The 26,022-nt window shown below is 49.7% G+C and overlaps 2 protein-coding genes across 3 annotated transcripts in view; one reads left to right on the top strand and one right to left on the bottom strand.

Moving 5' to 3' along the window:
• GAB2 (GRB2 associated binding protein 2) overlaps positions 1-7,363 on the top strand; it is a 174,787-nt gene extending 167,424 nt beyond the window's left edge. For both annotated transcript variants that reach the window (XM_057552088.1, XM_007187594.3), the window contains exons 7-10: positions 271-361; positions 647-749; positions 2,336-2,461; positions 3,319-7,363. In XM_057552088.1, the coding sequence (XP_057408071.1) occupies positions 271-361; positions 647-749; positions 2,336-2,461; positions 3,319-3,462 (464 nt within the window). In that variant the 3' untranslated portion in view covers positions 3,463-7,363. The remainder of the gene's footprint in view (positions 1-270; positions 362-646; positions 750-2,335; positions 2,462-3,318) is intronic.
• A 1,983-nt stretch (positions 7,364-9,346) lies between these two features.
• USP35 (ubiquitin specific peptidase 35) overlaps positions 9,347-26,022 on the bottom strand; it is a 78,337-nt gene continuing 61,661 nt past the window's right edge. Inside the window, exons 8-11 of the mRNA XM_007187593.3 lie at positions 13,385-13,478; positions 12,334-12,440; positions 10,499-11,789; positions 9,347-9,514 (exon numbers count right to left, since the gene is read on the bottom strand). Coding sequence (XP_007187655.2) covers positions 9,347-9,514; positions 10,499-11,789; positions 12,334-12,440; positions 13,385-13,478 — 1,660 coding nt within the window. The remainder of the gene's footprint in view (positions 9,515-10,498; positions 11,790-12,333; positions 12,441-13,384; positions 13,479-26,022) is intronic.

Here is a 26,022-nt window from a genome sequence, read left to right as displayed (position 1 = left end):
CACACCCTGTGTCCCCACTTTAGGTTCTGAAAGTATGATTACCATAGGTACGGTGTGAAGAATACAAAATTTGGAATCTGAAGACATGACTTCAGGGCCTGTCAACATGGGCAGAGATTGTGTAACCTTGCTGAGAGCTTCAGTCTCCCCCTGAACAACTGGGATGAATAGGAATGATTCATAAATGCACTTGTGTGTCACGTGTTAAGTGTTTGTATGGGTGGCATTATCATCATTGGCTGATGACTCGACTTTCTGTTCCTGCTGCAGCAAAGCCAACACCGCTTGACCTGAGAAACAATACCGTCATCGATGAGCTCCCCTTCAAGTCACCCATCACCAAGTCTTGGTCCAGGGCCATGTAAGTGTCTATTTGTGGACACAGGAACTTGGAACAGGGCCGTCAGGTTGGTGAATGGAATGGGTCACTAGGTTGTGTGCCAGGAAAGCTGCATCCTGCTGCTGGTGGCTGTTGGTAGCTCAGGGCTTGGTTTTCTTCTTCTGTGAAGGGAGAAAAATTGTGCCTGCTCTGTATCAGATCTTAGTCTGATAATGGAGGGCAGAGGTCTGTCTGGGGGTGTGAGGGCCAGGGCCCAGCGGGAGGCTGGATGTGCCCCAGGGTTTACTCCCTGTCTTCTCGCCACAGCCACTCCTTCAACCCGGGGTCCTCCCAGTACTGCCGCCCCATCTCCACACAGAGCATCACCAGCACGGACTCGGGGGACAGTGAAGAGAACTACGTCCCTATGGTGAGTCCTCTGGGGTCCCCTGGAACCCACCTCTCACTTCCCCACTTCCCAGCTCGCTAATTCACCCCGGCCTCAGGGCACCCACATTATTCGTGATTTAGTTTGCTGCTGCAAATCCGTCTTGAGCACATACGTGTCGAGCACTGTGGGGTCATCGTCAGAGGCAAGGAAGACGTGGTCCCTGCCCTCAAGGAGGCTGCTCTCTTAAGGGGCAGAGGAGGCCTGCCTCTCTCACGACTGTAACACAGGTGGCACGGTCGGTGTCCCTGGAGAGGCGGTGCCGCAGGGACGCACCTGCAGGATGGGCGATCACACCGGACTAGGGAAAGGGGAGGCGCCGCGGTGGAGGTGGCCGTGCAGACAGGAACACGGAGAATGATGGTCATTAACTCTGGGTGAAGGTGGAGTGGGCAGGCGGGGAGGTTAGACTGGAGTCAGATCATGAAGGACCCCAAATGCTGTCTTGGGAAGTCTGCACTTGTCCTGGGGCAGGAGGGAGCCCCAGAAGAGTTAGCAGGCCAAGTGGTTAGATGGTGTTTCAGAATAGTCATCAGGGGCCTGTAGAGAAGAACTAGGGCGGCCTTCATAATTAACTTCCTTGGTCTATCCTGTTAAAATCTTTCAAAACTAAAAGATCTCTTCATTTCCTTATCCCGTTGTTCCCATGACCATGAGGAGGTATGGGAGTGTAAGTGTCTATTGAGTGTGTGTTACCCCACTCAGCGGTGGGGAAACACACGTGTGCATGACTCAGTGTGGTGAAGGCCCTCACAGAGGGAATAAACGCAGGGTTCTGCCCCCTGAGATTCCCAGTGCAAAGGGAGTAGCTGCCCAGCACCTGGTAGTTGCTGCATAAATAGAACAAATCTACCAATCAATAAAGCAGCCAAAAAAAACAGAGCATAGGATTATTTATTGCATTTCTCATTAGAAGGTGTCTTCAGGAAAGTGCCAGACAAGTTGGTCTTGACGTCTGGATGAGACGGGACCGTGAAGCGTGTCCTCTGAGAGCTGCTGAGGGACTGGGGCTTTGTGCCGCCTGGGGACGAGGCCCCTCTGTTGAGACCCCTGAGGCGCTGGGGGTGGAGGGACAGGCTGCTGGGTGTGACGACCCCACTCCGGGCCGTGGGTGGGAGCCCCAGAGAAGCAGATCTGGTGCAACAGAAACCTTTCCAGGGTCCAGTGCGTGAAGGACATGTGCTCCCTTCTTGGGGCCAGCAAGCGGGGGCTGGTCTGTCAGGGAGATCGCAGGTGAGACGCGGCCTGATGCCCCAGAAGGAGGCAGCGTGGCAGAGCGGGATAGTCATCCCTGCTCGCCGGCTGTGCAGCCACGGGCAAGTTGCTTTACTTCTCCGAACCAGAGTTTTGTCTTCGTTTTAGAAAATGAGAACGGTAATAATACCTACATGACAGGATTGTTGTGAGGGTTTAGACAAGAACGTGAGAAGTCCCCGGCGCAGTGCAGGGTACACAGTCGGCACTCACTGAGCTAGCTAGTTGCTCTTACTCCCAGAGGTGTTTTTTTCCCGGTGGTGGGTTAATCTGTTTCCTAAACTAACTAACGGTTTTTCCCTCCTTTGTGACAGCAAAACCCAGTGTCTGCATCTCCCATCCCCAGTGGCACCAACAGTCCGGCCCCTAAGAAGAGCACTGGCAGCGTGGATTATCTGGCCCTGGACTTCCAGCCGAGCTCCCCAAGCCCCCACCGCAAGGTGCCTGGGGCGGGCGGGCGGGCAGGCGGGTGGGCGTCAGTCCGGGCTTTGGCGGCCCTGGGGGAGGGGTCCCGGAGGCCAGCTGCCTTCAGTGCTGGCCAGCGACCCTCTGCTCCTGCGACTGGGCCGTGCTGTAGTCTGGGTCTCCGGGGGCTCACGTGCCCTCACTCTCAGCACACAGGTACCCTGAGCCCGTAGGACCGCATCCGTCAGCCCACCCCCCCATGTCGTGCGGATGGGCGAACGAATGCACACGGAGACACGAGCTGCTCGAGGTCACGTGTGATCCACGACAGAGCCGAGACTCGGGGATCCTGTGTCCTGGTCCTGAGTTCTTCTTTGAGAACTCGCTGTGCAGGTGCAGCCTGCAGAAGGGCTTCCGGGCCTGGGAAAGGGCCCCCTCAGGAAGCACACTTAGCTGCCCAGTCCAGACAGCAGCCCCGGCACAGCGTCCCACACAGGGCGGCTGTGCGTGCTCACCGCGAGCCACACACAAAGCCCTGTGGCTGGTGCTTGTTGGCACCTGGCACAGTCCTTCCCCTGGACAAGTGGCCACAGGGAGGTGGGTGGAGGCGCAGGTGAAAGCCTGGAGCCATCCATCAGGCCAAGGAAGGGCCTGGGTCCCCGCCAGGAGCTGGGACATCGGGACGGCAGGCAGGGGCTGTTGCACCAAACAGGAGGGATGGTGCAGTTTGGAGTTCAGGCCTTACAGGCCACTTTCAGAAAGAAAAGGCAGGTCAGAGAGGCAGGTAGAGCCCCACCTCCTCTCCCGGGAAACGACTCAGGAAGCGCCACCCGCCGGCTCCCCGCGTTACTGATAACTCACAGCCACTTCACTTCCCCGCTCTGTCCCCCAGCCATCCACGTCATCTGTCACTTCCGACGAGAAGGTAGACTACGTTCAGGTGGACAAGGAGAAGACCCAGGCCCTGCAGAACACCATGCAGGAGTGGACAGACGTGCGGCAGTCCTCGGAGCCTTCCAAGGGGGCCAAGCTGTGACGCGCGGGCCGCCGCCCCAGGGAGGGGCCAGGAGGCGGCGTCTCCAGAGCCGACGCCTCCCCGTCTGTCTCCCCCTTCTCCTCTCCAGCGCGCCCTCCTGCCCACCCCCTCTCTACTCTGCCACTCTGGCCTTCAAAGCACTTGACATCAGGGACCCTGACCCCTTCCCCTGGGAGGTGAGGGCCTGATGGAGGCGCTTCCTCGGCTCACTCGGGGCCCACCTTGATTTTTATCAGCAATGGCCATGCCTCTACCCACCTTAGTTAGAGCTATTGCCAAAAAGCATCCTTCGGCCTCCTACCGCCCTTTAGACCCGAATACCTACCAGACGTGTGGAGGGAGGGGCTGGGGCTCTGAGCCAGATTCCACACCCCACCTTTGGGCACAGCTCTCAGCCCCTGTCCCTCCCGCTACTGGGCTACCTCGCCCCCAGTCCCGGAAGAAGCCAAGTCGTCTCGCTGACCCAGGGAGCCAAGGACCAGCGGACCAGAGTGGATACAGACTTCTTCAGCCCTGTCTGTCTTGGCAGGGGGGAGGCAAGGCCACCAAAAGATGAAGGAGTCGAGGAGGAAGGTCAGAGGTGGTCTTGAGGGACAAAGGAGTTAGACCCCCAGATGCAGAAGGGCAGCGGGTACCTGCGGTGGTCCCCCATTTTCAGGCCAAGTGGCAGTGCAGCTGTTGCCGGGTGGGAGAGGCAGAAGGATGAGGACAGCAGGAGGGGAAGACTGAGGAGGAGGGGCAACCCAGAACAAGGAGCAGGAGACGGGGTGACGAAGACACTGCGGGGCCGGGCCCCCGGGACAGTGGAGCCACAAGCCCGGCGCTGCCGCTCTGGGGCAGAGCGTAGTCCTCTTCCCCGAGACCCCACCCAGCCAAGAGCACCGCGCCCACGAGGCTTGCACTGTGCTGGGCGGTGCAGCACGTGGGGTGGGAGCACCGACGTGGTGGGCGGGGCCGAGGGGGGAGCCGGCGGAGCTTTGGGAAGGTGCGTGGTGGGGGGGACGACTGAGGGGCCACCCCGGGACGGCCTGGGCGGAGACACAGGGCGGGAGCGGAGACGCTGCAGCAAGTGAGCTTCTGCAAGATGGGCAGTGCGGCAGGGGAGGCGCTGGTAACCGATGGGCTGAGAGGCAGGGGCGAAGGCTGGGGGCGGGGGAGGCGCAGGTAGTGGTTGAGTACATCCGGAGGGCCTGGTGGCGAGCCCCGGGCGGTGGCGTGGAGATGCAGGGCGGAGCAGAACGTGAGGAGCGGTGTGGTGGTCAGGGGAGCGGTGTGCATGGCCGCAGGCAAGGGCAGCTCCCAGGACTGATGGGTGGCGGGCAGAGCAGGGCAAAGGAGCAAGCAGGGCGGAAGAGAGCCTAGTGGACGACGCGGGGGAGTGGCCGGCAGCTTGTGCCCTTTGGCTGAGTTTTGTGTCAGGTCCCAAGGAAGGTACAGGTGTGGCCTGGTGACAGGCCAGTGTGTGTTCTCAGCTCATGTCACCCTCTGTTGCCCTGTCGAATCCCAGGTGCCTAGCTACAGGGACAGGAGAGGGCAGGCCTCTCCTCCCATGGCTTAAAAGGCCACCAGATCAGCATCACCCTCTGCCCACCTTTGCCAGGGACAGGAGGAAGGGCATCACGCCAGGCTCTTTTCTCCTAAGTCTGGGGAGTGGGGCTCTTTTATGTTAAAGTTCTTGGCCAAATTTTTAAGAGTTTCAGAGGCAACGTGGGCAGACCAAATGTTTCATCCTACCCTGGGGTGAACAGACCTTCTTCCTCAAAAAAAAAAAAAAAAAAAAGATTCCCCCCCCCCCCCATTTAAGGGAGGTGGCTACCGCTCACCTTTCTGCTCCTGTGAGCCTGTGTAAAGACGCACACCCCAGGCCTGCGGCCTGACCTTATTACATCCCGGGAGAAATTTTCTCAACAGTAAACCCCTTTCCTCCTAGTATTAGTCATATCAATTCAATAAGCATTCATTAACGGCTGCTATGGCCAGGTCTGGGCTAGGCACTGAGAACACAGGAATTAATCAGACTTTGTATTTGAGAAGGTCACAGTCGATGAGAAAAAAGACAAAGGACACGTTGGTAATGGCCATGAGAGACACTTAAAATGCTGATAATGTGCAGAGAAATCGAGGCTCCTTCTCTAGGAGGTTGGTGCTGGGGGCAGGAGTGGGGAGGGGGTGGAGATCAGGGAAGGTGGTTTCTAGGAAAAGGGGGTGCCTGACAGGAGCCTTAGAGGAAGAAGGGTCAGATTTTTAGAGGGAAGGAGGGCAAGGCTGGGATCCGGTGGAGGAAGATGGACAGAGAGACTTAGAGTACCTTGTGCTTTGGGAACAGAAGACCTTTGGGAGTATGGGCCCAGCCTCTCAGAAGCAGTGAGGCCATGCCTCGGTGTTCCCACAGGTGAAATGGTAATGGTGGTGGCAGTGGCCTGCCCTGGGCAGGGTTTGGTGGTTCACTCTGCCCAGCCCTGTGTCCCTTTAAGGCCCTCTGCAAAGGGTCTCATGTGGCAGAGCTTTGAATGGCGCCACCCCTGTGCCCCCACAGGCTACAGGTGGGCCCAGGTATTGGTACCCTCAGTTCCCAGCATCCTCCCCTATAGATCGCCGGGTGCCCTAACAATGTCAGCATTTTCTGAATGTGCCATGTTGTGAATGAAACTGGGTGGAGTCTTGAGAGACTGAGGTGTTCAAATCTAACCACCAAGGAGGCCTCCCTCCAGTTCTTGGTTCCTATAACCCCCAAACCCTTCAGGTGGAGGCGAGAGTAGAGACGGGAGGAAGTACAAGAGAAGAGGAAATTGGCCTGTTGAAAGCAGAGACTGGCTCAAAAGCCCCAAGTACCAGGTATCTAATATTCCCGTCTGGTCAGTGTAAAAAACTGGTCCTTTGGCCTTCAGTGGGTCACAATCCACCTCTCCTGGTGGCCTGGCAAGGACTGAGACCCCAGGATGCCTTGTCAGCCCGCATAGCCCACACAGGCCTCGTCCTGCCTGGGGCTCCTCAGAGAAGAAGCTGTTTTGCCCCCTTCCAGCTCCACCTCTGCAAGGAGTGGTATGGAGCTGTCTCCCCTTCCCACCTTGGTGAAGAAGGGCCCTGAGGCCTCTTCTGTGGCTACTCCCTGCTCTGTAACGTCTCTCTCTCTCTCGAGGGTCTGGATCACCAGGGATAGGCGGCACCCAGAGCATTGGCCAGTTAACCCAGTCCCCTCCCTAGACTGATTTCAGTAACGTCTACATTCGAAACCGTTCAAATATGTCCCATTCCTAGGACAGAAGCACAGCTGTTCTCAAGGGATTTACCTGCCGCAGGGCTAAGGCCTCAGCCCCAAGCTACGGCTGACCCACACCCCTGTGACAGGGCTCTGGAAACAGAGTGCCGGGCAGGAGGGAAACTGGCACGAACTTCCCCCTCTCTGGCCCTTCTGCAAAACGTGGGGGCAGGAGGCTGAGCGCATGAGCTCTAAAGCCCCCTCCTTCCAGAACGCACCAGGCTCTTTGGGGCCAGGTGGGCTGCCTGATGAGGGGGTCCCCCTGGAGATTCAGGCTGTCATGTGATATTTGGTGGTGTGTGTTCTTATGTGTTCGTTGGTTACATGTGTCTTGAAATTTAGAATCATTTCCCACAGAATCGTTGCTTTGTCAGGAAGAGAAAATGGGCTAGAAGAAGCCCAGTCTTAGGTTTCTGGCCCTCTTACCATTTAAAATTGACATTTAATTTTTCAAATCACTGTTGGTGCCTAATCACTTAAGTTATTAATTTATTCTGTTTTCTTTTTAAAAAAAATTTGTAACACGTATTTATCCTGTGAGTAGGTCTGGGGAGGGGTGGGAACGTGTTCACATGGGTCCTGTTTTTGCTGTGGTGACACATGGTACAGGCCTGGAGCTTGCAGGTCCCTTTTTCCTATGGTGTTGGGTCTGGACAACAATAAAGTCCATTAGACGCAACCAGGAGGGCTTCTGAGTCTGTCTCGTCCGGAGGGGCTGGGGGATGGAATCCACACACACTTGGATCCCGGCTCGGGGCTGCCGGCTGTAGGCTTGCACATGACACCTGTCCTCAACAAGATAAGCCTTCCTCTCACAGTCCTAGGACAGCACTGTGCCAGTCTGCTCCACTTCCATTTGAACAGGAAAGAACTGGGTACCTTTTCTTGGCTGAGAACGCTCTTGAGTCTTCCTTACCTCGAAATTTGTATTCCTGGTGCATGAGATGGAAATTGTAATAACATCTGCCAATTCATCTTTCTTAGGAGGCTCAACGGACCAAAGAGATGAATTCTGAGCATGACTCTGTCTCTGACAGACAGACAACTGTCGGCCCACTTTCCCTGGTCCCTGAGGTCTCAAGGTCTATGGCTTTTGGGCCAAAACTCAAAACTCCTCCATCTGCAGCCCTTGAAGCCCCCGGCCAGGCCCCTGCAGTCCCAAGCTCCAAGATGGCTGGAACCTGAGGGCTGCCACCTACTTTCCTCCTGGCCTGAGCCCAGCCCAGCCCACCCCAGGTTCTCAGAGGTAAGAAGGGAGGAATGTGGTAGCAGCAGCAGCAGCAGGAATCTCTGGGCAGCCCAGAGTTCCTGGGGTCTGGAGGAGCTCCAGCGCCACCTGACAGATCAGTCCCTTAACAGTATCCTGTTAGGGCGGACCCCAGCCTGTGCACCCACCCCTCCACCCCTATCATCAATCATCTATCTATCTGGGCACATCCCTGCCCCCAGTCCTCACTGTTGATTTACACAGCACTTCAGTGTAGGGCACGCTTGCCTCCCCTGGGGTAGCACACAAGTCAACAGGGCAGGGGGTGTCCCCTCCTTCCTGTCCAGACACAGCAAGAAACCAAGGGTAGAGCCGACCTCACAGCCAGTGACTGAGGTGGGAATGAACAACGGCTTTAAAGGCTTCAGAGAACCTATTTTTATTCCTGTTTGAGACCCTGGTTCTCTTCTCTCCAGTTACTTAGAAGGGGTACAGCAGTGTCAGGGCACAATGAGGTCAATATCTACTCCTCACCAGACCGCCCCCATGGTGATGGCCAACGGCTGAGGCGCTGAGCCAGCCAGCTTCCCTCAGGACAGACGTCGTGAGAAACACAAACATACTTGCAGTAAACTGAGGACTCGCTCTCTCTTAACCAGAAGGGGGATGCAAATGGTGGCATCTCAGGCACTGAGGCGGGAGAGAGGCTTAAGAGGCTATCCTCCCCTCTGTGCGTTGTTGCTTGGTGTCGGGAGGACAGTCTCTGGTCCTGTGCCAGGCTGCTTCCCACCTACACTCCTCTCAAAGTACAAACAAACAAACAGTGTAGGCACCCACAGACGTTGCCTCAGACCCCTCAGAGAAACCAGAAGGCGGCCAGAGGGGTGACACACAGCCCCCTTCTTTATGCTAGGGCTTGGATCCGCCTCTGCTTTGTATACTACAGAGAAACAAGATTGTCTGAAAGGAGCTGGAAAGGAACTGCTACTTGATGGCAAAACACCAGCGCTGTGACGTTCAGCCCTGTGGGGCAGCCTGCAGGGGGTGGGGGACAAGGCCCAGAGAGTGTCCATCTCAGCTGCTTCAAGCTGACCAGGACACTTGGGTGTAAGTAAGTCTTAAACAGGGCTGATCCCAGTGTCGGGGCCTGAGGCCCGGTTTAAGGGGCTTGGGTCTCACCTCTGTATCTATCTGAGTGAGTGAGTCTCCGTGTGCCCTTCAGGCTGAGGGCAGGGGCCCAGAAGCCCCCGCTCCATCTCTCTGGCCCTCGGAAGGGCCTGCCCTCAGGACTGGACCTGCGCAGCCTCCCTCAGACCCCACCTGGCTGAGCACCTCTGCCCGGGACCTGGGTCCCCCCCACTGAGGTTGCCTGTGGCACCCTCACAGGTGCTTAGCAGGCCAGGGGATGAGGGTTCCCATTAGAAGACCAGTCTGTGGAAGTCACCACCGCTGCCACCTGCAGGGCTGCAGCCCCCCGGAGGGCCTTCATCCTCATCTTTGTCTTCGTCAAAGCCCCTCCCCCAGTGCGGAGATGTGGGGAGTGCAGAGATGTAGGCCGCCCTGCTCCGTGCCTCCTTCTCCTGCTCCTGGAAATACAGAGGGGGATGGGGCCGGACGCTTAGACGTCAAAGTCAGTCAGGCCCTGAAGCCTCAGTTCTCCCTGCACGCCCCCAATGCCACCCAGCCCCTCCGCGCATCGCCCCGGTCCCCAGGGCCAGGCACAGAGGAGCCAAAGCTTCTGCCCTAGCGGCACTCCAGCTTAGTGGGAGGATGGGCTCCCAAAGCATGCTTCCTCCTCCCCCGAATAAAAACTCCCAGCCCCGGGAGGAAAGGAACGCACTTCTACTAGCTAGACTGTGCACAGCTGACAAGGGCCTGCCGTGGCACCAGAAAGCGGGAGGTGCAGAGACTTCAAAGGGCACCTCAAACCCCCCGGGGCCCTTCTGCAGGCTTCCTGACGCGGCTGTCCAGCTTCTGCCTCCCAAGGCACGAGGAGGCTCTTCCTCCTGCTGAACTGAGGCCAGCCATGGATTCGCCTTCCCACGGGCCCAGCCCTGCCTCCACCTGGACAGCTCGGCAGAAACGCAAAAGCAGAGCCAGGGTCCCCACAGCACGCAGGTGCTGCTGGCCAGGGGTCCTGACGTGACCACACCGGCTGTCTGTGGCGGCACTCCTCGTGCTGGTCCGCGCGCTGGCTGTTTCAGCGGCAAAAAGTATTTTGATACCACCCTCGACTCTACAGAGTGGAGTCCAAGGCTCAGTGAGAGGGAAGGCTCACTGAGTCGGGCAGCCCCCCCCCCATCCGTTCGTATCCACTACTCACTCGCAGAGCCCCTCCTCCAGCACACTTATGACACCTTAATAAAAAACTGATAATTCCTCATGTCTGTTCCTCTGAAGTATGGGGCTACGTCTGTCTGGCCCACCAGTTTTCCCCAGCACTAAGTGATTGATTGATTGATTGATAGCGGAATGGATCAAAGGTAAAAGGAAAAGACTCCGAGAGAGGAGCAGTCAGCATCTGAGCTGGTGGGTGCTGGGACGCCCCTCCGCCCCCAGGGTCTGCTCACCTGCAGGAAAAGGATGTTGTCTTTGGAAATGGCTTCCATCAAGTCTTTGTGGAGGGTGGGCTCTGCCCGGGCTCGGGGAGAGCCGGGCTCAGCCTCAGGCCCCTCCCGGGGCCGCTGCCGATAAAAGAGCACGTAGGCGGTGTCCTTGGGGAAGAAGGAGGTGACGTTGCTGACAGACTCAAAGGAGGAGAAGGACACCCGGGTGTCGTTGAACAGGTACCACTGGTTGTCGGGCTCGGGCCTGTCGGCCGCTCCCGGGTTCGGGGCTGGGCGGGCAGCACCCTCGCGGGCGTAGCAGTAGTAGTGGCCGCTCTCCGAGGACACCCCGGAGTGCACCACGACGCTGCAGAGGTCGTAGGCCTGGCCCCGGCCCCCCGCCAGCGGCAGCCGCAGCAGCAGGGGGATGGAGACGTCGTCCAGGATCTTGCGGCGCCGCATGGTGCGCAGGTCGAAGGAGAAGCGCAGCAGGGTCAGGATGAGGTAGCGCGGCCCCTGGCTCAGCTCCACCACCTTCTCGGCGTCCTGCAGGGAGGCGCACGACTCACAGTAGTAGCGGTTCTCTGCCGTCAGCCTCTCGGGCGACAGGAAGTAGTTGACCAGGTCCAGGACGGAGCGGGAACCCTCCCCAGAGGGGGTGGAGGCATTTCTGAGGGTCCCTGGGCCCAGGCCGTCCTCCTCTTTCTCCTTCTCGGCCTCCTTCTCCTTCTCGGTCTCCTTCTCCACCTCGGCCTCCTTCTCCTTCTCGGCCTCCTTCTCCACTTTCTCCTCCTCCTTCTCCACCTTCTCCTCCTCCTTCTCCACTTTCTCGGCCTCCTTCTCCTCCTCCTCCTCCTTCTCCTTTTCCTCCTCCTTTGCCTCCTCCTCCTGACTGCTCTGCCCCCCGAGGCCCTGGGGGCCCAGGCCTTCAATGTTCAGGACGGTGGGGGGAACGTCCCCTGTGATGCAGTGTTTCCTCTGCCTCCGAGGAGCCGCCCTGCTTGGCGCCTGGGCTCGCGATGGCGAAGGGAGGTCCTGGGCGCTGACGTCCTCTGCAGGGAGCATCACTGAGCCCAGGCGGCGGCGGCGGCAGCGCTCAGGCGGGGGAAAGGCGAGAGAGAGGTCCGTGAAGGCCTCCTCCCTGGTGGAGATGTTAAGGCAGCGGAGACAGCATATCCGAGTCACAATCTTGCCTCCGAACATCTTCTCCACAGAGGTTGAACTCGGGCTAGGGGGCTCCTCGGGCGGGGAGGGCAAGCTGGACTGCTTGAGCTTTTGGCAGATCCTCGTCCCAGTTTTCTCCTCTTCATGCAGCCTGGTGCAGGGAGCAAAGGGCCTTTGTCCATACACACAGACCCATCCCCAGTGCAGTGGCCTGCCCTGTGCATCTACCTTACTCAGCTGGCCACATGTTTACACGCATGCAGGAGAAGGCACGGGGAACATACATATGCATGTACAAAATGGCATTCGTGCACATGCACTCATAAGCCAGGCACACATGCTACATACTTACCTGCATAAGGCTCACAAACCTGCCACAAAAAGACGTGCATGTGCCCCCAGAGAGCTGATGAGAAAACACACACATGCACACTCAGGCAAGCACAGCACAGTGTACATACACACACTTACTTACCCTCCCAGTCTCGGTTCATGTCAGCATCTCCAAAACTTCCCTCCCACTCGGCCCCTGTCCCCACACTCACGACACACATCTGCTCCAAGCCTTTCACAAGTGCAGGGCTGTGCCCCCGTTTCCAGGAAGAGACAACACAGCCCAGGGGGAGGGGGCTTTCCCACGAGCACCCTCTCCAGACCTGGAGCCCCCGTGCAGAGCCAGGCCTGGCCTCCCTTACCGGTCCAGCAGGTACTTCAGGTACTCTGAGCAGTCCTGCTGGGTGCCAGGGCTGAACCAGGGTGTCCAGGATGCAGACAGAAAGTTCTCTGGAGAAATGGCAGGCCGCTAGGACCAAGGAGGGAGAAAGACAGGGCCAGGAGCCGGGGGCCACTCACCAACCAGCTCCACAGCACGCTAGGCCTGAGGATGGCCCTGGGGACTCTCTGCCCCAAACTTCCAGCCTCCTCACGAAAGTCCTCCCCCTTCCCTGACTCATCCCACCAAGGCCATGCAGCCTATAAGCAGGACATCGGGTTCACGGAGATGGACAGTCCTCCAGGAGTCTGCTCTTCCCTGACACACCTCACATTTCACTCCAGGCCCTTATTTGTTGCCGTTCCCTCTGCCTGAAACACCCTTCTCCCCTGTCAGGAGCTTAGCTGTAGAGTTCAAGTCCCAGGTGCCGTTAGTGTCACCTGTCCCACAGTGTCTTCCCAGCAGCCCCCATCCCCATCGTGATCAACCCTCCCTCCCTGACACGCACACTACACTCGCGTTGCCCTCTGCTCGAGCACTACAGTTGCTATCTGCAGGTTCCTCTTCCCCACCAGACTACGCGCTCCGTGAAGGCAGGACTGCGGCTGACTCATCTCTGTGCCCCCGCACAGGGCCTGGCATAATGCCTGCCTGGCCAAGGGCTTTAGGTTCCAGGAGGGCAGAGACAGTGATGAAACCAAATACAGCCCTCAGGGTGCCTGGCAGGCAATATGAGTGCTCAGAAATGACAGCAGACCAACAAAGCAACACCTAATAGAATGGACTGAACCACTGATGGGAGAGATGTGGGCAGCACAGCACAGAGGGGCTCAGGAGGCACTCCCTCACCTGCCTGGTAAGGGCGCTGAATCGGCCCCTTGGGCTTTAGCCGTGAACCCATGCCAGCCTGGACTGGGTCCCAACAACTTACACCAGAAAGTGGGGGCCCACAGCCAGATGCAGGCAGGTCGTGGGGAAGGAGAGGTGTCGGACCGGGCCTCCTCTCCAGCACCCCCGACTGCCCCTGCGCTCACCTGGCTGTGCTCCAGGAAGGCGAAGAGCCACTGCAGCTTGGTCATCAAGGGCTGGGAGTTGTTCTCAGTCAAACGGAGCACACAGTGTCTGAAACTTCCAAACAGAGCGGGGCACCTGGAGTAAGCCAAGGGCACCCAAAGAACCTCTACTCACCCGTACTGTGGCAACCCAAGGACTCCAAGCTAAAGGCAGGACAGACACCTGTCGCTCCAATCTGGGCCAGGCGCCAAGGAGGAGGAGCATGTGAACAACTCGGCCTGGACCACAAGGTGACCCCTGCAGTCCCTTCCAGTTCTAACAGCCCGTGACTCCACAATTCGAAGATTCGAATGTCCTAAGGTCTTATGGTCTCAGGGTTTTAAAGTTGGAACTCTCAGACATGCTCCAGAGTCCACGCCAATATCACCACCAGCCACTCACACCCTTCTCCCTACTTCCCTGAGAAATGGCATTCAGACCCATCCAGAGCAGCAGGCCCTGCTCCAACCTTGGCCCTCCAAGCCAACTATTACAGCCCCTTCTCAGGGCCCCTGCCACCCCAAGTTGTCCCTCTGCCTTCAAACGGGAGGGGTCAATGTGAGGAATATGCTGAAAAAAAAGGACAGGGGTAGACTGGGGCTCATGAAGGGGTCTGATCCCATGGGAGATAAGAAAGAGGCCCTCCTGACAACCACATTCCCTGGAACAAGCCAATTCCCAAGCCCCAGCTGAGCTCCTGTTCTCCCAAGAAGCTCTGGCTAGACAGGTAGGCATCTCTCCAACCTGCACCCACTGCGCAGGACAGTATAACCAAAGTGCGGTCCACTTAGCAGTCTGTGACAAAGCAAGTTCAGAAACGGAGACTTTAGAACCTTGTATAGTGATTTGACAGTACTATGACCATACAAGCACACAATCATTTCCTAGTAAGTCATTTTATTGTATTCTACAAAAGGAAGAGTCTGCAGCAGACTGGAAGTTCAAAAAACGAAACAAAACTAGTCCTTCCCCAGGCAGGTTGAGAAGCACAACAGCAGCATGTTAGGAAGTCCTAGAGTTCAGCTCCAACCTCCTCCTGGAGCTGAAGCTCAGAGAGAAGAAACTGCCTGGAGGTCCTACCACAGCCAACACCAAGGCTTACTTTCACTGTGACTTTTTAAAAAGATGTCTAAGTGTAGTACTGGTGAAAGAACAGTTGAATAGATCAATAGAACAGAATAAAGAGCCCAGAAAGAGATCCCCATAAATATAGTCAACTGATCGTTGACAAAGGAGCAAAGGCAATATAATGGAGCAGAGAAAGTCTGGTCAACAAATGGTATTGGAACAAGTATACATCCAAAACCAAAAAAATGAATCTGAACACAAACCCTACACCTGTCACAAAAATTAACTCCAAATGGATCACAGACCTAAATGTAAAATTCAAGACTATAAAACTCTTAGTAAATAACAGGAGAAACCTAGTGACCTTGAGTGTGGTGATGCCTTTTTAGATACATCCCCAAAGACACAATCCATGAGGGAAATAATTGATAAGCTGGATTTCATTGAAATTAAAAAATTCTGTTCTGTGAAGTATAGTATCAAGAGAATTAGAAGACAGACCAGAGACTGGGAGAAAATATTTGTAAAACACACATCTGAGAAAGGACTGTTAAAAGAAAAAAACAAAAAAAAACTCTTAAAACTAAACAATAAGAAAACAAACAGCCTGATTAAAAAATGAGCCAAACATTTTAACAAACATCTCACACACACACACATGCACACACACACACACACACACATATATATATATATATATATATATATATATATATATATATATATATATATATATATACACACAGATGGTAAATAAGCACATGAAAAGATGCTCAACATCATGTCAATCAGGGAAATACAAATTAAAACAACAATGAGATACCACTACACACCTATTAGAAAGGCCAAAATCCAGAACACTGACAACACCAAATGCTAGCAAGGATGTGGAGCAACAGGAATTCTCATTCATTGCTGGTGGGAAAGTAAAATGGTACAGCCACTTTGGAAGACAGTTTTGCAGTTTCTTGCACAACTAAACATACTCTTCCCATCCTATGCAGCAATCACACTCTTTGGTATTTACCCAAAGGAACTGAAACCTTATATCCACACAAAGACCTGCACAGGGATGTTGATGCAAGCTTTATTTAGAATTGCCAAAACTTGGAAGCAACTAAGATGTCCCTTCAGTAGGTTAATGGATAAATGGCACTGTGGTACATTCTGGCAATGGAATATTATTCAGTGCCAAAAAGAAATGAGCTATCAAGCCACAGAAAGAAATGGAGCAACCTTAAATGCACATTACTAACTGAAAGAAGCCAATCTGAAAAGGCTACATACTATATGATTCCAAATATATGATTCCAAATGTATGATTCTGGAAAAGGCAAAACTATGGAAACAGTAAAAAGGTTGCCAGGAGTTAGAGGGGGGTGAACAGATAGAGCAGAGGATTTTTAGGGCAATGAAAATACACTAGATGAACCTCTGGAACAACATTAAATGCACCATTTGCGTTAAAGGGGTCCCAGAAGGAGAAGAGAGAGAAAGGGCCTGAGAAAATATTTGAAGAGTTAATAGCTGAAAACTTCCCTAACATGGGAAAGGAGGAATACATCAAGACACATATTAATCAAATTGACAAAAATTAAAGACAGAGAAAATATTAAAAGCAACAAGGGGAAACCAACAAATAACATACAAGGGAATCCCCATAAGGTTATCAGCTGATTTTTCAGCAGAAACTCTGCAGGCCAGAAAGGAGTGGTATGATATTTTTAAAGTGATAAAAGGGAAAAACCTACAACCAAGAATACTCTACCCAGCAAGGCTCTCATTCAGATTTGACAGAGAAATCAAAAGCTTTACAGACAAGCAAAAGCTAAGACAATTCAGCACCACCAAACCAGCTTTACAACAAATGCTAAAGGAACTTCTCTAGGCAGAAAAGAAAAGGCCACAACTAGAAATAAGAAAATTATGAATGGGAAAGCTCACTGGTAAAGGCAAACATACAATAAAGGTAGGAAATCATCCACACACAAATATGATATCAAAACTAGCAATTGTGAGAAGAGGAGAGTATAAATGCAGGATATTGGAAATTAAGAAACCAGAAACTTAAAAAACAATCTTGTATATATATATACAGACTATTATATCAAAACCCCATGGTAACTGCAAACCAAAAATCTCCACTAGATACATACACAAAAAAGAAAAAGGAATCCAAACTCAACACTGAAGATAGTCATCAAATCACAAGAAAAGAGAACAAAGAGGAAGGGAAGGAAAAAGACCTACAAAAACAAATTCAAAACAATTAACAAGGGCTTCCCTGGTGGCGCAGTGGTTAAGAATCTGCCTGCCAGTGCAGGGGACACAGGTTTGAGCCCTGGTCCAGGAAAATCCCACATGCCACGGAGCAACTAAGCCCACGCGCCACAACTACTGAACCTGCGCTCTAGAGCCTGTGCTCCGCAACAAGAGAATCCACCGCAATGAGAAGCCCGCGTACTGCAATGAAGAGTAGCCCCCACTTGCTGCAACTAGAGAAAGCCTTCACGCAGCAACAAAGACTCAACACAGCCCAAAATAAATAAAAATAAAATAAATAAATTTATTTAAAACAATTAACAAAATGGCAATAAGAACATACATACTGATAATTACCTTAAATGTAAATGGATTAAATGCTTCAACCAAAAGACACAGACTGGCCGAATGGATACAAAATCAAGTCCCATATATACGCTATCTACAAGAGACTCACACTTCAGATCTAGGGACACATACAGACTGAAAACGAGGGGACAGAAAAAGGTACTCCATGCAAATGGAAATCAGAAGAAAGCTGGAGTAGCAATACTCAGACAAAATAGACTTTGAAAGAAAGACTATTTCTAGAGACAAAGAAGGACACTACATAATGATCAAGGGATCAGTCCAAGAAAATATAACAATTATAAATATATGTGCACCCAACATAGGAGCACCTGAATATATAAGGCAAATACTAACAGCCATAAAAGGAGAAATCAACAGTAACACAATAATAGTGGGAGACTTTAACCCCCCACTTTCATCAATGAACAGATCATCCAGACAGAAAATCAATAAGGAAACACAGGCCTTGAATGACACATAAGACCAGATGAACTCAACTGATATTTATAGAGGATTCCATCCAAAAGCAGCAGAATATACATTCTTCTCAAGTGCACACGGAACATCCTCCAGGATTGACCACATGCTGGGCCACAAAGCAAGCCTTGGTAAATTTAAGAAACTTGAAATCATATCAAGCAGCTTTTCCGACCACAATTCTATGAGATTAGAAATCGATCACAGGGAGAGATCAAGATATCGGAGTAGCAGGATGTGAAGTTCACCCTCTCCCACAAATACATCAAAAATACATCTACACGTGAAACAATTCTCAAAGAATGTCTACTGAATGCTGGCAGAAGACCTCAGACTGCTGAAATGGCAAGAAAATCTCCACGTAACTGGGTGGGAAAAAAGAAGAAAAGAAAGCAAGAAAGGAATCGGGATGGGACCTGCAACATTGGGAGGGAGCTATGAAAGAGGAAAGGTTCCTGCAACCTGGGAAGCCCCCTCACCAGCGGGGAGATCAGCCAAGATAGAAGGGGAGCTTCAGAGCCTTTGAGGAGAGCGCAGCAACCTGTTTGAGGCAGCCAGCGCAGAGGGAGAACTGCACAGATGGTCAGCACCACCCTGTGCCCCCTAGCCTGACACACATCTGCCAGAACTGGCAAGGGCTGGGTGCTGGAACTCGGGCTTTGGAGATCAGAACTGGGAAGAGGACTGGGGATGGCTGTGCAGAGACAGACAGGGGTGGGAGTGGTGCTGGAATCCAGTACAACCACGGCTGGGGGTGTATGTGGAGGAAGCCTGGGACATCATAGAGGTCAGTCACCACTGTTTGGGGGGTGCACAAGGGGAGGAGTGGGACCCAGACTGCAGCCTTCTTCCCTGTGGGCATGCATGCAGAGGGCAGGACACTGCCTGCACGGGCTCCAGGGGCAGTCGCAAGCCTCTACTGCCGCCCACCTGAACACCAGGAGCAGTCACCAGCCCCCACTGCTTCTCTCCCACAAGCCAGGAGTGGTCATGGGCTCCTGCCACCTCCCTCCCAGACCCCAGGAGTGATTGCAAGCCCCTGCCATCTCCCTCTCAGACCTTAGGAGTGGTCATGGACCCCACCACTGCCCACCCGAACTCCAGGAGTGGTTGTGAGTCGCATCCACTCCCATCACATGCCCTGAGGGTGAGTCTGAGCCACTACCACTGCTGAGAACCCCAGGACCGGGCACCAGCCACCACATCTGCATACACCCTATCAAGGGGATAACACCCAGCACAAGCTGAGAAAAGAGGCTACAGGTATCCATACTAAAAACAGCCCTCACACCAAATTTATTAAACCCACACAAGCTACACAGGGATGAAACCACATATAAAGAGCTTTCCAAGACCACAGTAGATAATGGTTTCTCCTAAACTTACGGAGTAAGAGAAATATAAGTAACATGAAGAAGCAGAGGAACCACTCCCAGTTAAATGACCCAGCGCATTCCCCTGAATGAACAATGAAGCAGACCTCTTCAGTCTAATAGACACTGATTTCAAAAAGGAGATAATAAAAAATACTGAAGGAATTAAGAAAGGCTATCGACAGAAATGCAGAGTACTGTAAAAAGGGACTAGAAACTAGAGAGAGGAACCAAGAAAAATTAGAAAACATATTTGCAGAGATGAAAGCTGAGCTAAAGGCAATGAACAGCAGAATGAATAATTCAAAAGAATGAATAAGTGACCTAGAAGATAGAAAAATGGAAATCACCCAATCAGGACAGCAGACAGTACACAGATTTAAAAACAAAAAACAAAAATATTCTGTGAAAGTGATGATAACCACAATGAACAGCAAAAAGATGAACATGAAGATGTAAAAGAAAATATCAAAATCATAAAATGTAGGGGAGGAGAGTAAGAAAATGTAGAGTTTTTTTCCTAGAATGTGTTTGAGCCTATATGACTACCAGTCTAAGGCAAGTAGATACAGGAAGGGGTTAACATACTTGAAAAACAGGGTAACTGCAAATCAAAAACATACAATAGATTCACAAAAAAACAAAAAAAAGAGAATGAAAGTATAATACAAAAGAAAATCATCAAACCAGAAAAGGAGAAACAAAAAGAAAGGGACAGAGAGGAAATATAAAATCAATGGGAAAACATGGTTTAAAATGACAACAAATACATATCTATAAATAATTACCTTAAAAATCAATGGACTGAATGCTCCAATCAAAAGACACAGAGTGGAAGGCTGGATGAAAAAGCAAGAGACTACAATATGCTGCCTATAAGAGACCTACTTTAGGACAAAGGACACACATATATTGAAAGAGAGGGTATGGAAAAAGATGTTTCATGCAAACAGAAATGACAAGAAGTGGGGCGGGGGGGCTGGCAATACTCATATCAGACAAAACAGACTTTAAAACAAAGGCCATAAAGAAAGATAAAGAAGAACATCATATAATGATAAAAGGATCAATACAAGAAGAGGATTTTACACTCGTCAACATATATGCTCCTAATATAGGAGCACCCAAATACATAAAACAAATACTAACAGACATAAAGGGAGAAACTGACAGAAATACAATAATACTAGGAGACTTTAACACCCCACTCACATCAATGGACAGATCTTCTACACAGAGAATCAATAAGGCAACAGAGATACTAAATGATACAATAGGACAGTTAAACTTAATTGATATTTTTCAGGACACTACATCTAAAAAAACGAGAGTACACATTCTTTTCAAGTGCACGTGGAACATTCTCTAGGACTGACCACATACTAGGGCACAAAACAACCCTCAACAAATTTAAGAATATAGAAATTATCTCAAGCATCTTTTCTGACCACAGTGGCATGAAACTAGAAATTAACCACAGAAAAAGAAATGAAAAAAAAAAATTACATGGTGACTAAACAACATGCTACTAAACAACCAATGGGTCAATGATGAAATCAAAGAGGAAACTCAAAAATACCTTCAGACAAATGACAATGAAAACACAACCGAACAAAATCTATGGGATGCAGCAAAAGCAGTTCCTAGAGGGAAGTTCATAGCAATACAGGCCTTCCTCAAAAACCAAGAAAAATCTCAAACAACCTAAACTACCAATTAAAAGAACTAGAGGAGATTAACCAAGATGGTGGAGTAGAAGGACGTGCTCTCACTCCCTCTTGCGAGAGCACCAGAATCACAACTGGCTGCTGGACAATCATTGACAGGAAGACCCTGGACTTCACCAAGGAGGACACCCCACGTCCAAGGACAGAGGAGAAGCCACAGTGAGACGGTAGGAGGGGCGCAATCAGAGTAAAATCAAATCCCATAACTGCTGGGTGGGTGACTCACAGACTGGCAAACACTTATACCACAGAAGTCCACCCACTGGAGTGAAGGTTCTGAGCCCCACCTCAGGCTTCCCAACCTGGGGGTCTGGCAAAGGGAGGAGGAATTCCTAGAGAATCAGACTTTGAAGTCTAGTGGGAATTGATTGCAGGACTGTGACAGGACTGGGGGAAACAGAGACCCCACTCTTGGAGGGCACACACAAAGTAATGTGTGCATCGGGACCCAGGGGAAGGAGCAGTGACCCTGGGGGAGACTGAACCAGACGTACCTGCTGGTGTTGGGGGGTCTCCTGCAGAGGCGAGTGGTGGCTCTGTTTCACCGTGGGGATAAGGACACTGGCAGCAGAGGTCCTGGGAAGTTCTCCTTGGCGTGAGCCCTCCCAGAGTCTGCCATTAACCCCACCAAAAAGCACGGGTAGGCTCCAGTGTTGGGTTGCCTCAGGCAAAACAACCAACAGGGAGGGAACCCAGCCCCACCCATCAACAGTCAAGTGGATTAAGGTTTTACTGGGCTCTGATCGCCACAGCAACGGGGAGGGAACCCAGCCCCACCCATCAACAGTCAAGTGGATTAAGGTTTTACTGAGCTCTGACCGCCACAGCAACAGTCAGCTCTACCCACCACCAGAGCCTCCCATCAAGACTCTTAGATAGCCTCAACCACCAGAGGGCAGACAACAGAAGCAAGAAAAACTACAATCCTGCAGCCTGTGGACCAAAAACCACAGTTACAGAAAGACAGAGAAGATGAAAAGGCAGAGGGCTATGTACCAGATGAAGGAACAAGAAAAAACCCCAGAAAAACAACTAAATGAAGTGGAGATAGGCAACCTTCCAGAAAAAGAATTCAGAATAATGATAGTGAAGATGATCCAGGACCTCGGAATAAGAATGGAGGCAAAGATTGAGAAGATGCAAGAAATGATTAACAAAGACCTAGAAGAATTAAAGAACAAACAAACAGAGATGACCAATACAATAACTGAAATGAAAACTACACTAGAAGGAATCAATAGCAGAATAACTGAGGCAGAAGAACGGATAAGTGACCTGGAAGACAGAATGGTGGAATTCACTGCTGCGGAACAGACTAAAGAAAAAAGAATAAAAAGAAATGAAGACAGCCTAAGAGACCTCTGGGACAACATTAAACGCAACAACATTCGCATTATAGGGGTCCCAGAAGGAGAAGAGAGAGAGAAAGGACCAGAGAAAATATTTGAAGAGATTATAATCGAAAACTTCCCTAACATGGGAAAGGAAATAGCCACCCAAGTCCAGGAAGCGCAGAGAGTCCCATACAGAATAAACCCAAGGAGAAACACGCCGAGACACATAGTAATCAAAGTGGCAAAAATTAAAGACAAAGAAAAATTATTGAAAGCAGCAAGGGAAAAACGACAAATAACATACAAGGGAACCCCCATAAGGTTAACAGCTGATTTCTCAGCAGAAACTCTGCAAGCCAGAAGGGAGTGGCATGAAATACTTAAAGTGATGAAAGGGAAGAACCTACAACCAAGATTACTCTACCCAGCAAGGATCTCATTTAGATTTGATGGAGAAATCAAAAGCTTTACAGACAAGCAAAAGCTAAGAGAATTCAGCACCACCAAACCAGCTCTACAACAAATGCTAAAGGAACTTCTCTAAGTGGGAAACACAAGAGAAGAAAAGGACCTACAAAAACAAACCCAAAACAATTAAGAAAATGGTCATAGGAACATACATATCGATAATTACCTTAAACGTGAATGGATTAAATGCCCCAACCAAAAGACATAGACTGGCTGAATGGATACAAAAACAAGACCCATATATATGCTGTCTACAAGAGACCCACTTCAGACCTAGGGACACATACAGACTGAAAGTGAGGGGATGGAAAAAGATATTCCATGCAAATGGAAATCAAAAGAAAGCTGGAGTAGCTATACTCATATCAGATAAAATAGACTTTAAAATAAAGAATGTTACAACAGACAAGGAAGGACACTACATAATGATCCAGGGATCAATCCAAGAAGAAGATATAACAATTATAAATATATATGCACCCAACATAGGAGCACCTCAATACATAAGGCAACTGCTAACAGCTATAAAAGAGGAAATCGACAGTAACACAATAATAGTGGGGGACTTTAACACCTCACTTACACCAATGGACAGATCATCCAAAATGAAAATAAATAAGGAAACACAAGCTTTAAATGACACAATAGACCAGATAGATTTAATTGATATATATAGGACATTCCATCCAAGAACGGCAGATTACACGTTCTTCTCAAGTGCACACGGAACATTCTCCAGGATAGATCACATCTTGGGTCACAAATCAAGCCTCAGTAAATTTAAGAAAATTGAAATCATATCAAGCATCTTTTCTGACCACAACGCTTATGAGATTAGAAATGAATTACAGGGAAAAAAACGTAAAAAAGACAAACACATGGAGGCTAAACAATACGTTACTAAATAACCAAGAGATCACTGAAGGAATCAAACAGGAAATAAAAAAATACCTAGAGACAAATGACAATGAAAACACGACGACCCAAAACCTATGGGATGCAGCAAAAGCGGTTCTAAGAGGGAAGTTTATAGCTATACAAGCCTACCTAAAGAAACAAGAAAAATCTCAAGTAAACAATCTAACTTTACACCTAAAGAAACTAGAGAAAGAAGAACAAACAAAACCCAAAGTTAGCAGAAGGAAAGAAATCATAAAGATCAGAGCAGAAATAAATGAAATAGAAACAAAGAAAACAATAGCAAAGATCAATAAAACTAAAAGTTGGTTCTTTGAGAAGATAAACAAAATTGATAAGCCATTAGCCAGACTCATCAAGAAAAAGAGGGAGAGGACTCAAATCAATAAAATCAGAAATGAAAAAGGAGAAGTTACAACAGACACCGCAGAAATACAAAACATCCTAAGAGACTACTACAAGCAACTTTATGCCAATAAAATGGACAACCTGGAAGAAATGGACAAATTCTTAGAAAGGTATAACCTTCCAAGACTGAATCAGGAAGAAACAGAAAATATCAACAGACCAATCACAAGTAATGAAATTGAAACTGTGATTAAAAATCTTCCAACAAACAAAAGTCCAGGACCAGATGGCTTCACAGGTGAATTCTATCAAACATTTAGAGAAGAGCTAACACCCATCCTTCTCAAACTCTTCCAAAAAATTGCAGAGGAAGGAACTCTCCCAAACTCATTCTATGAGGCCACCATCACCCTGATACCAAAACCAGACAAAGACACTACAAAAAAAGAAAATTACAGACCAATATCACTGATGAATATAGATGCAAAAATCCTCAACAAAATACCAGCAAACAGAATCCAACAACACATTAAAAGGATCATACACCACGATCAAGTGGGATTTATCCCAGGGATGCAAGGATTCTTCAATATACGCAAATCAATCAATGTGATACACCATATTAACAAATTGAAGAAGAAAAACCATATGATCATCTCAATAGATGCAGAAAAAGCTTTTGACAAAATTCAACACCCATTTCTGATAAAAACTCTCCAGAAAGTGGGCATAGAGGGAACCTACCTCAACATAATAAAGGCCATATATGACAAACCCACAGCAAACATCATTCTCAATGGTGAAAAACTGAAAGCATTTCCTCTAAGATCAGGAACGAGACAAGGATGTCCACTCTCACCACTATTATTCAACATAGTTCTGGAAGTCCTAGCCACGGCAATCAGAGAAGAAAAAGAAATAAAAGGAATACAAATTGGAAAAGAAGAAGTAAAACTGTCACTGTTTGCGGATGACATGATACTATACATAGAGAATCCTAAAACTGCCACCAGAAAACTGCTAGAGCTAATTAATGAATATGGTAAAGTTGCAGGTTACAAAATTAATGCACAGAAATCTCTTGCATTCCTATACACTAATGATGAAAAATCTGAAAGAGAAATTATGGAAACACTCCCATTTACCATTGCAACAAAAAGAATAAAATACCTAGGAATAAACCTACCTAGGGAGACAAAAGACCTGTATGCAGAAAACTATAAGACACTGATGAAAGAAATTAAAGATGATACCAACAGATGGAGAGATATACCATGTTCTTGGATTGGAAGAATCAACATTGTGAAAATGAGTATACTACCCAAAGCAATCTACAGATTCAATGCAATCCCTATCAAATTACCAATGGCATTTTTTACGGAGCTAGAACAAATCATCTTAAAATTTGTATGGAGACACAAAAGACCCCGAATAACCAAAGCAGTCTTGAGGCAAAAAAATGGAGCTGGAGGAATCAGACTCCCTGACTTCAGACTATACTACAAAGCTACAGTAATCAAGACAATATGGTACTGGCACAAAAACAGAAACATAGATCAATGGAACAAGATAGAAAGCCCAGAGATTAACCCACGCACCTATGGTCAACTAATCTATGACAAAGGAGGCAAAGATATACAATGGAGAAAAGACAGTCTCTTCAATAAGTGGTGCTGGGAAAACTGGACAGCCACATGTAAAAGAATGAAATTAGAATACTCCCTAACACCATACACAAAAATAAACTCAAAATGGATTAGAGACCTAAATATAAGACTGGACACTATAAAACTCTTAGAGGAAAACATAGGAAGAACACTCTTTGACATAAATCACAGCAAGATCTTTTTCGATCCACCTCCTAGAGTAATGGAAATAAAAACAAAAATAAACAAGTGGGACCTAATGAAACTTCAAAGCTTTTGCACAGCAAAGGAAACCATAAACAAGACGAAAAGACAACCCTCAGAATGGGAGAAAATATTTGCAAATGAATCAACGGACAAAGGATTAATCTCCAAAATATATAAACAGCTCATTCCGCTCAATATCAAAGAAACAAACACCCCAATCCAAAAATGGGCAGAAGACCTAAATAGACATTTCTCCAAAGAAGACATACAGACGGCCACGAAGCACATGAAAAGATGCTCAACATCACTAATTATTAGAGAAATGCAAATCAAAACTACAATGAGGTATCACCTCACTCCTGTTAGAATGGGCATCATCAGAAAATCTACAAACAACAAATGCTGGAGAGGGTGTGGAGAAAAGGGAACCCTCTTGCACT

The sequence above is a fragment of the Balaenoptera acutorostrata genome, chromosome 9 (assembly GCF_949987535.1).
Source record: "Balaenoptera acutorostrata chromosome 9, mBalAcu1.1, whole genome shotgun sequence".
NCBI lineage: Eukaryota > Metazoa > Chordata > Mammalia > Artiodactyla > Balaenopteridae > Balaenoptera > Balaenoptera acutorostrata.
The sequence above is the reverse complement of the archived record's forward strand: the minus strand, read 5'-3'. Positions and strand labels throughout refer to the sequence as shown.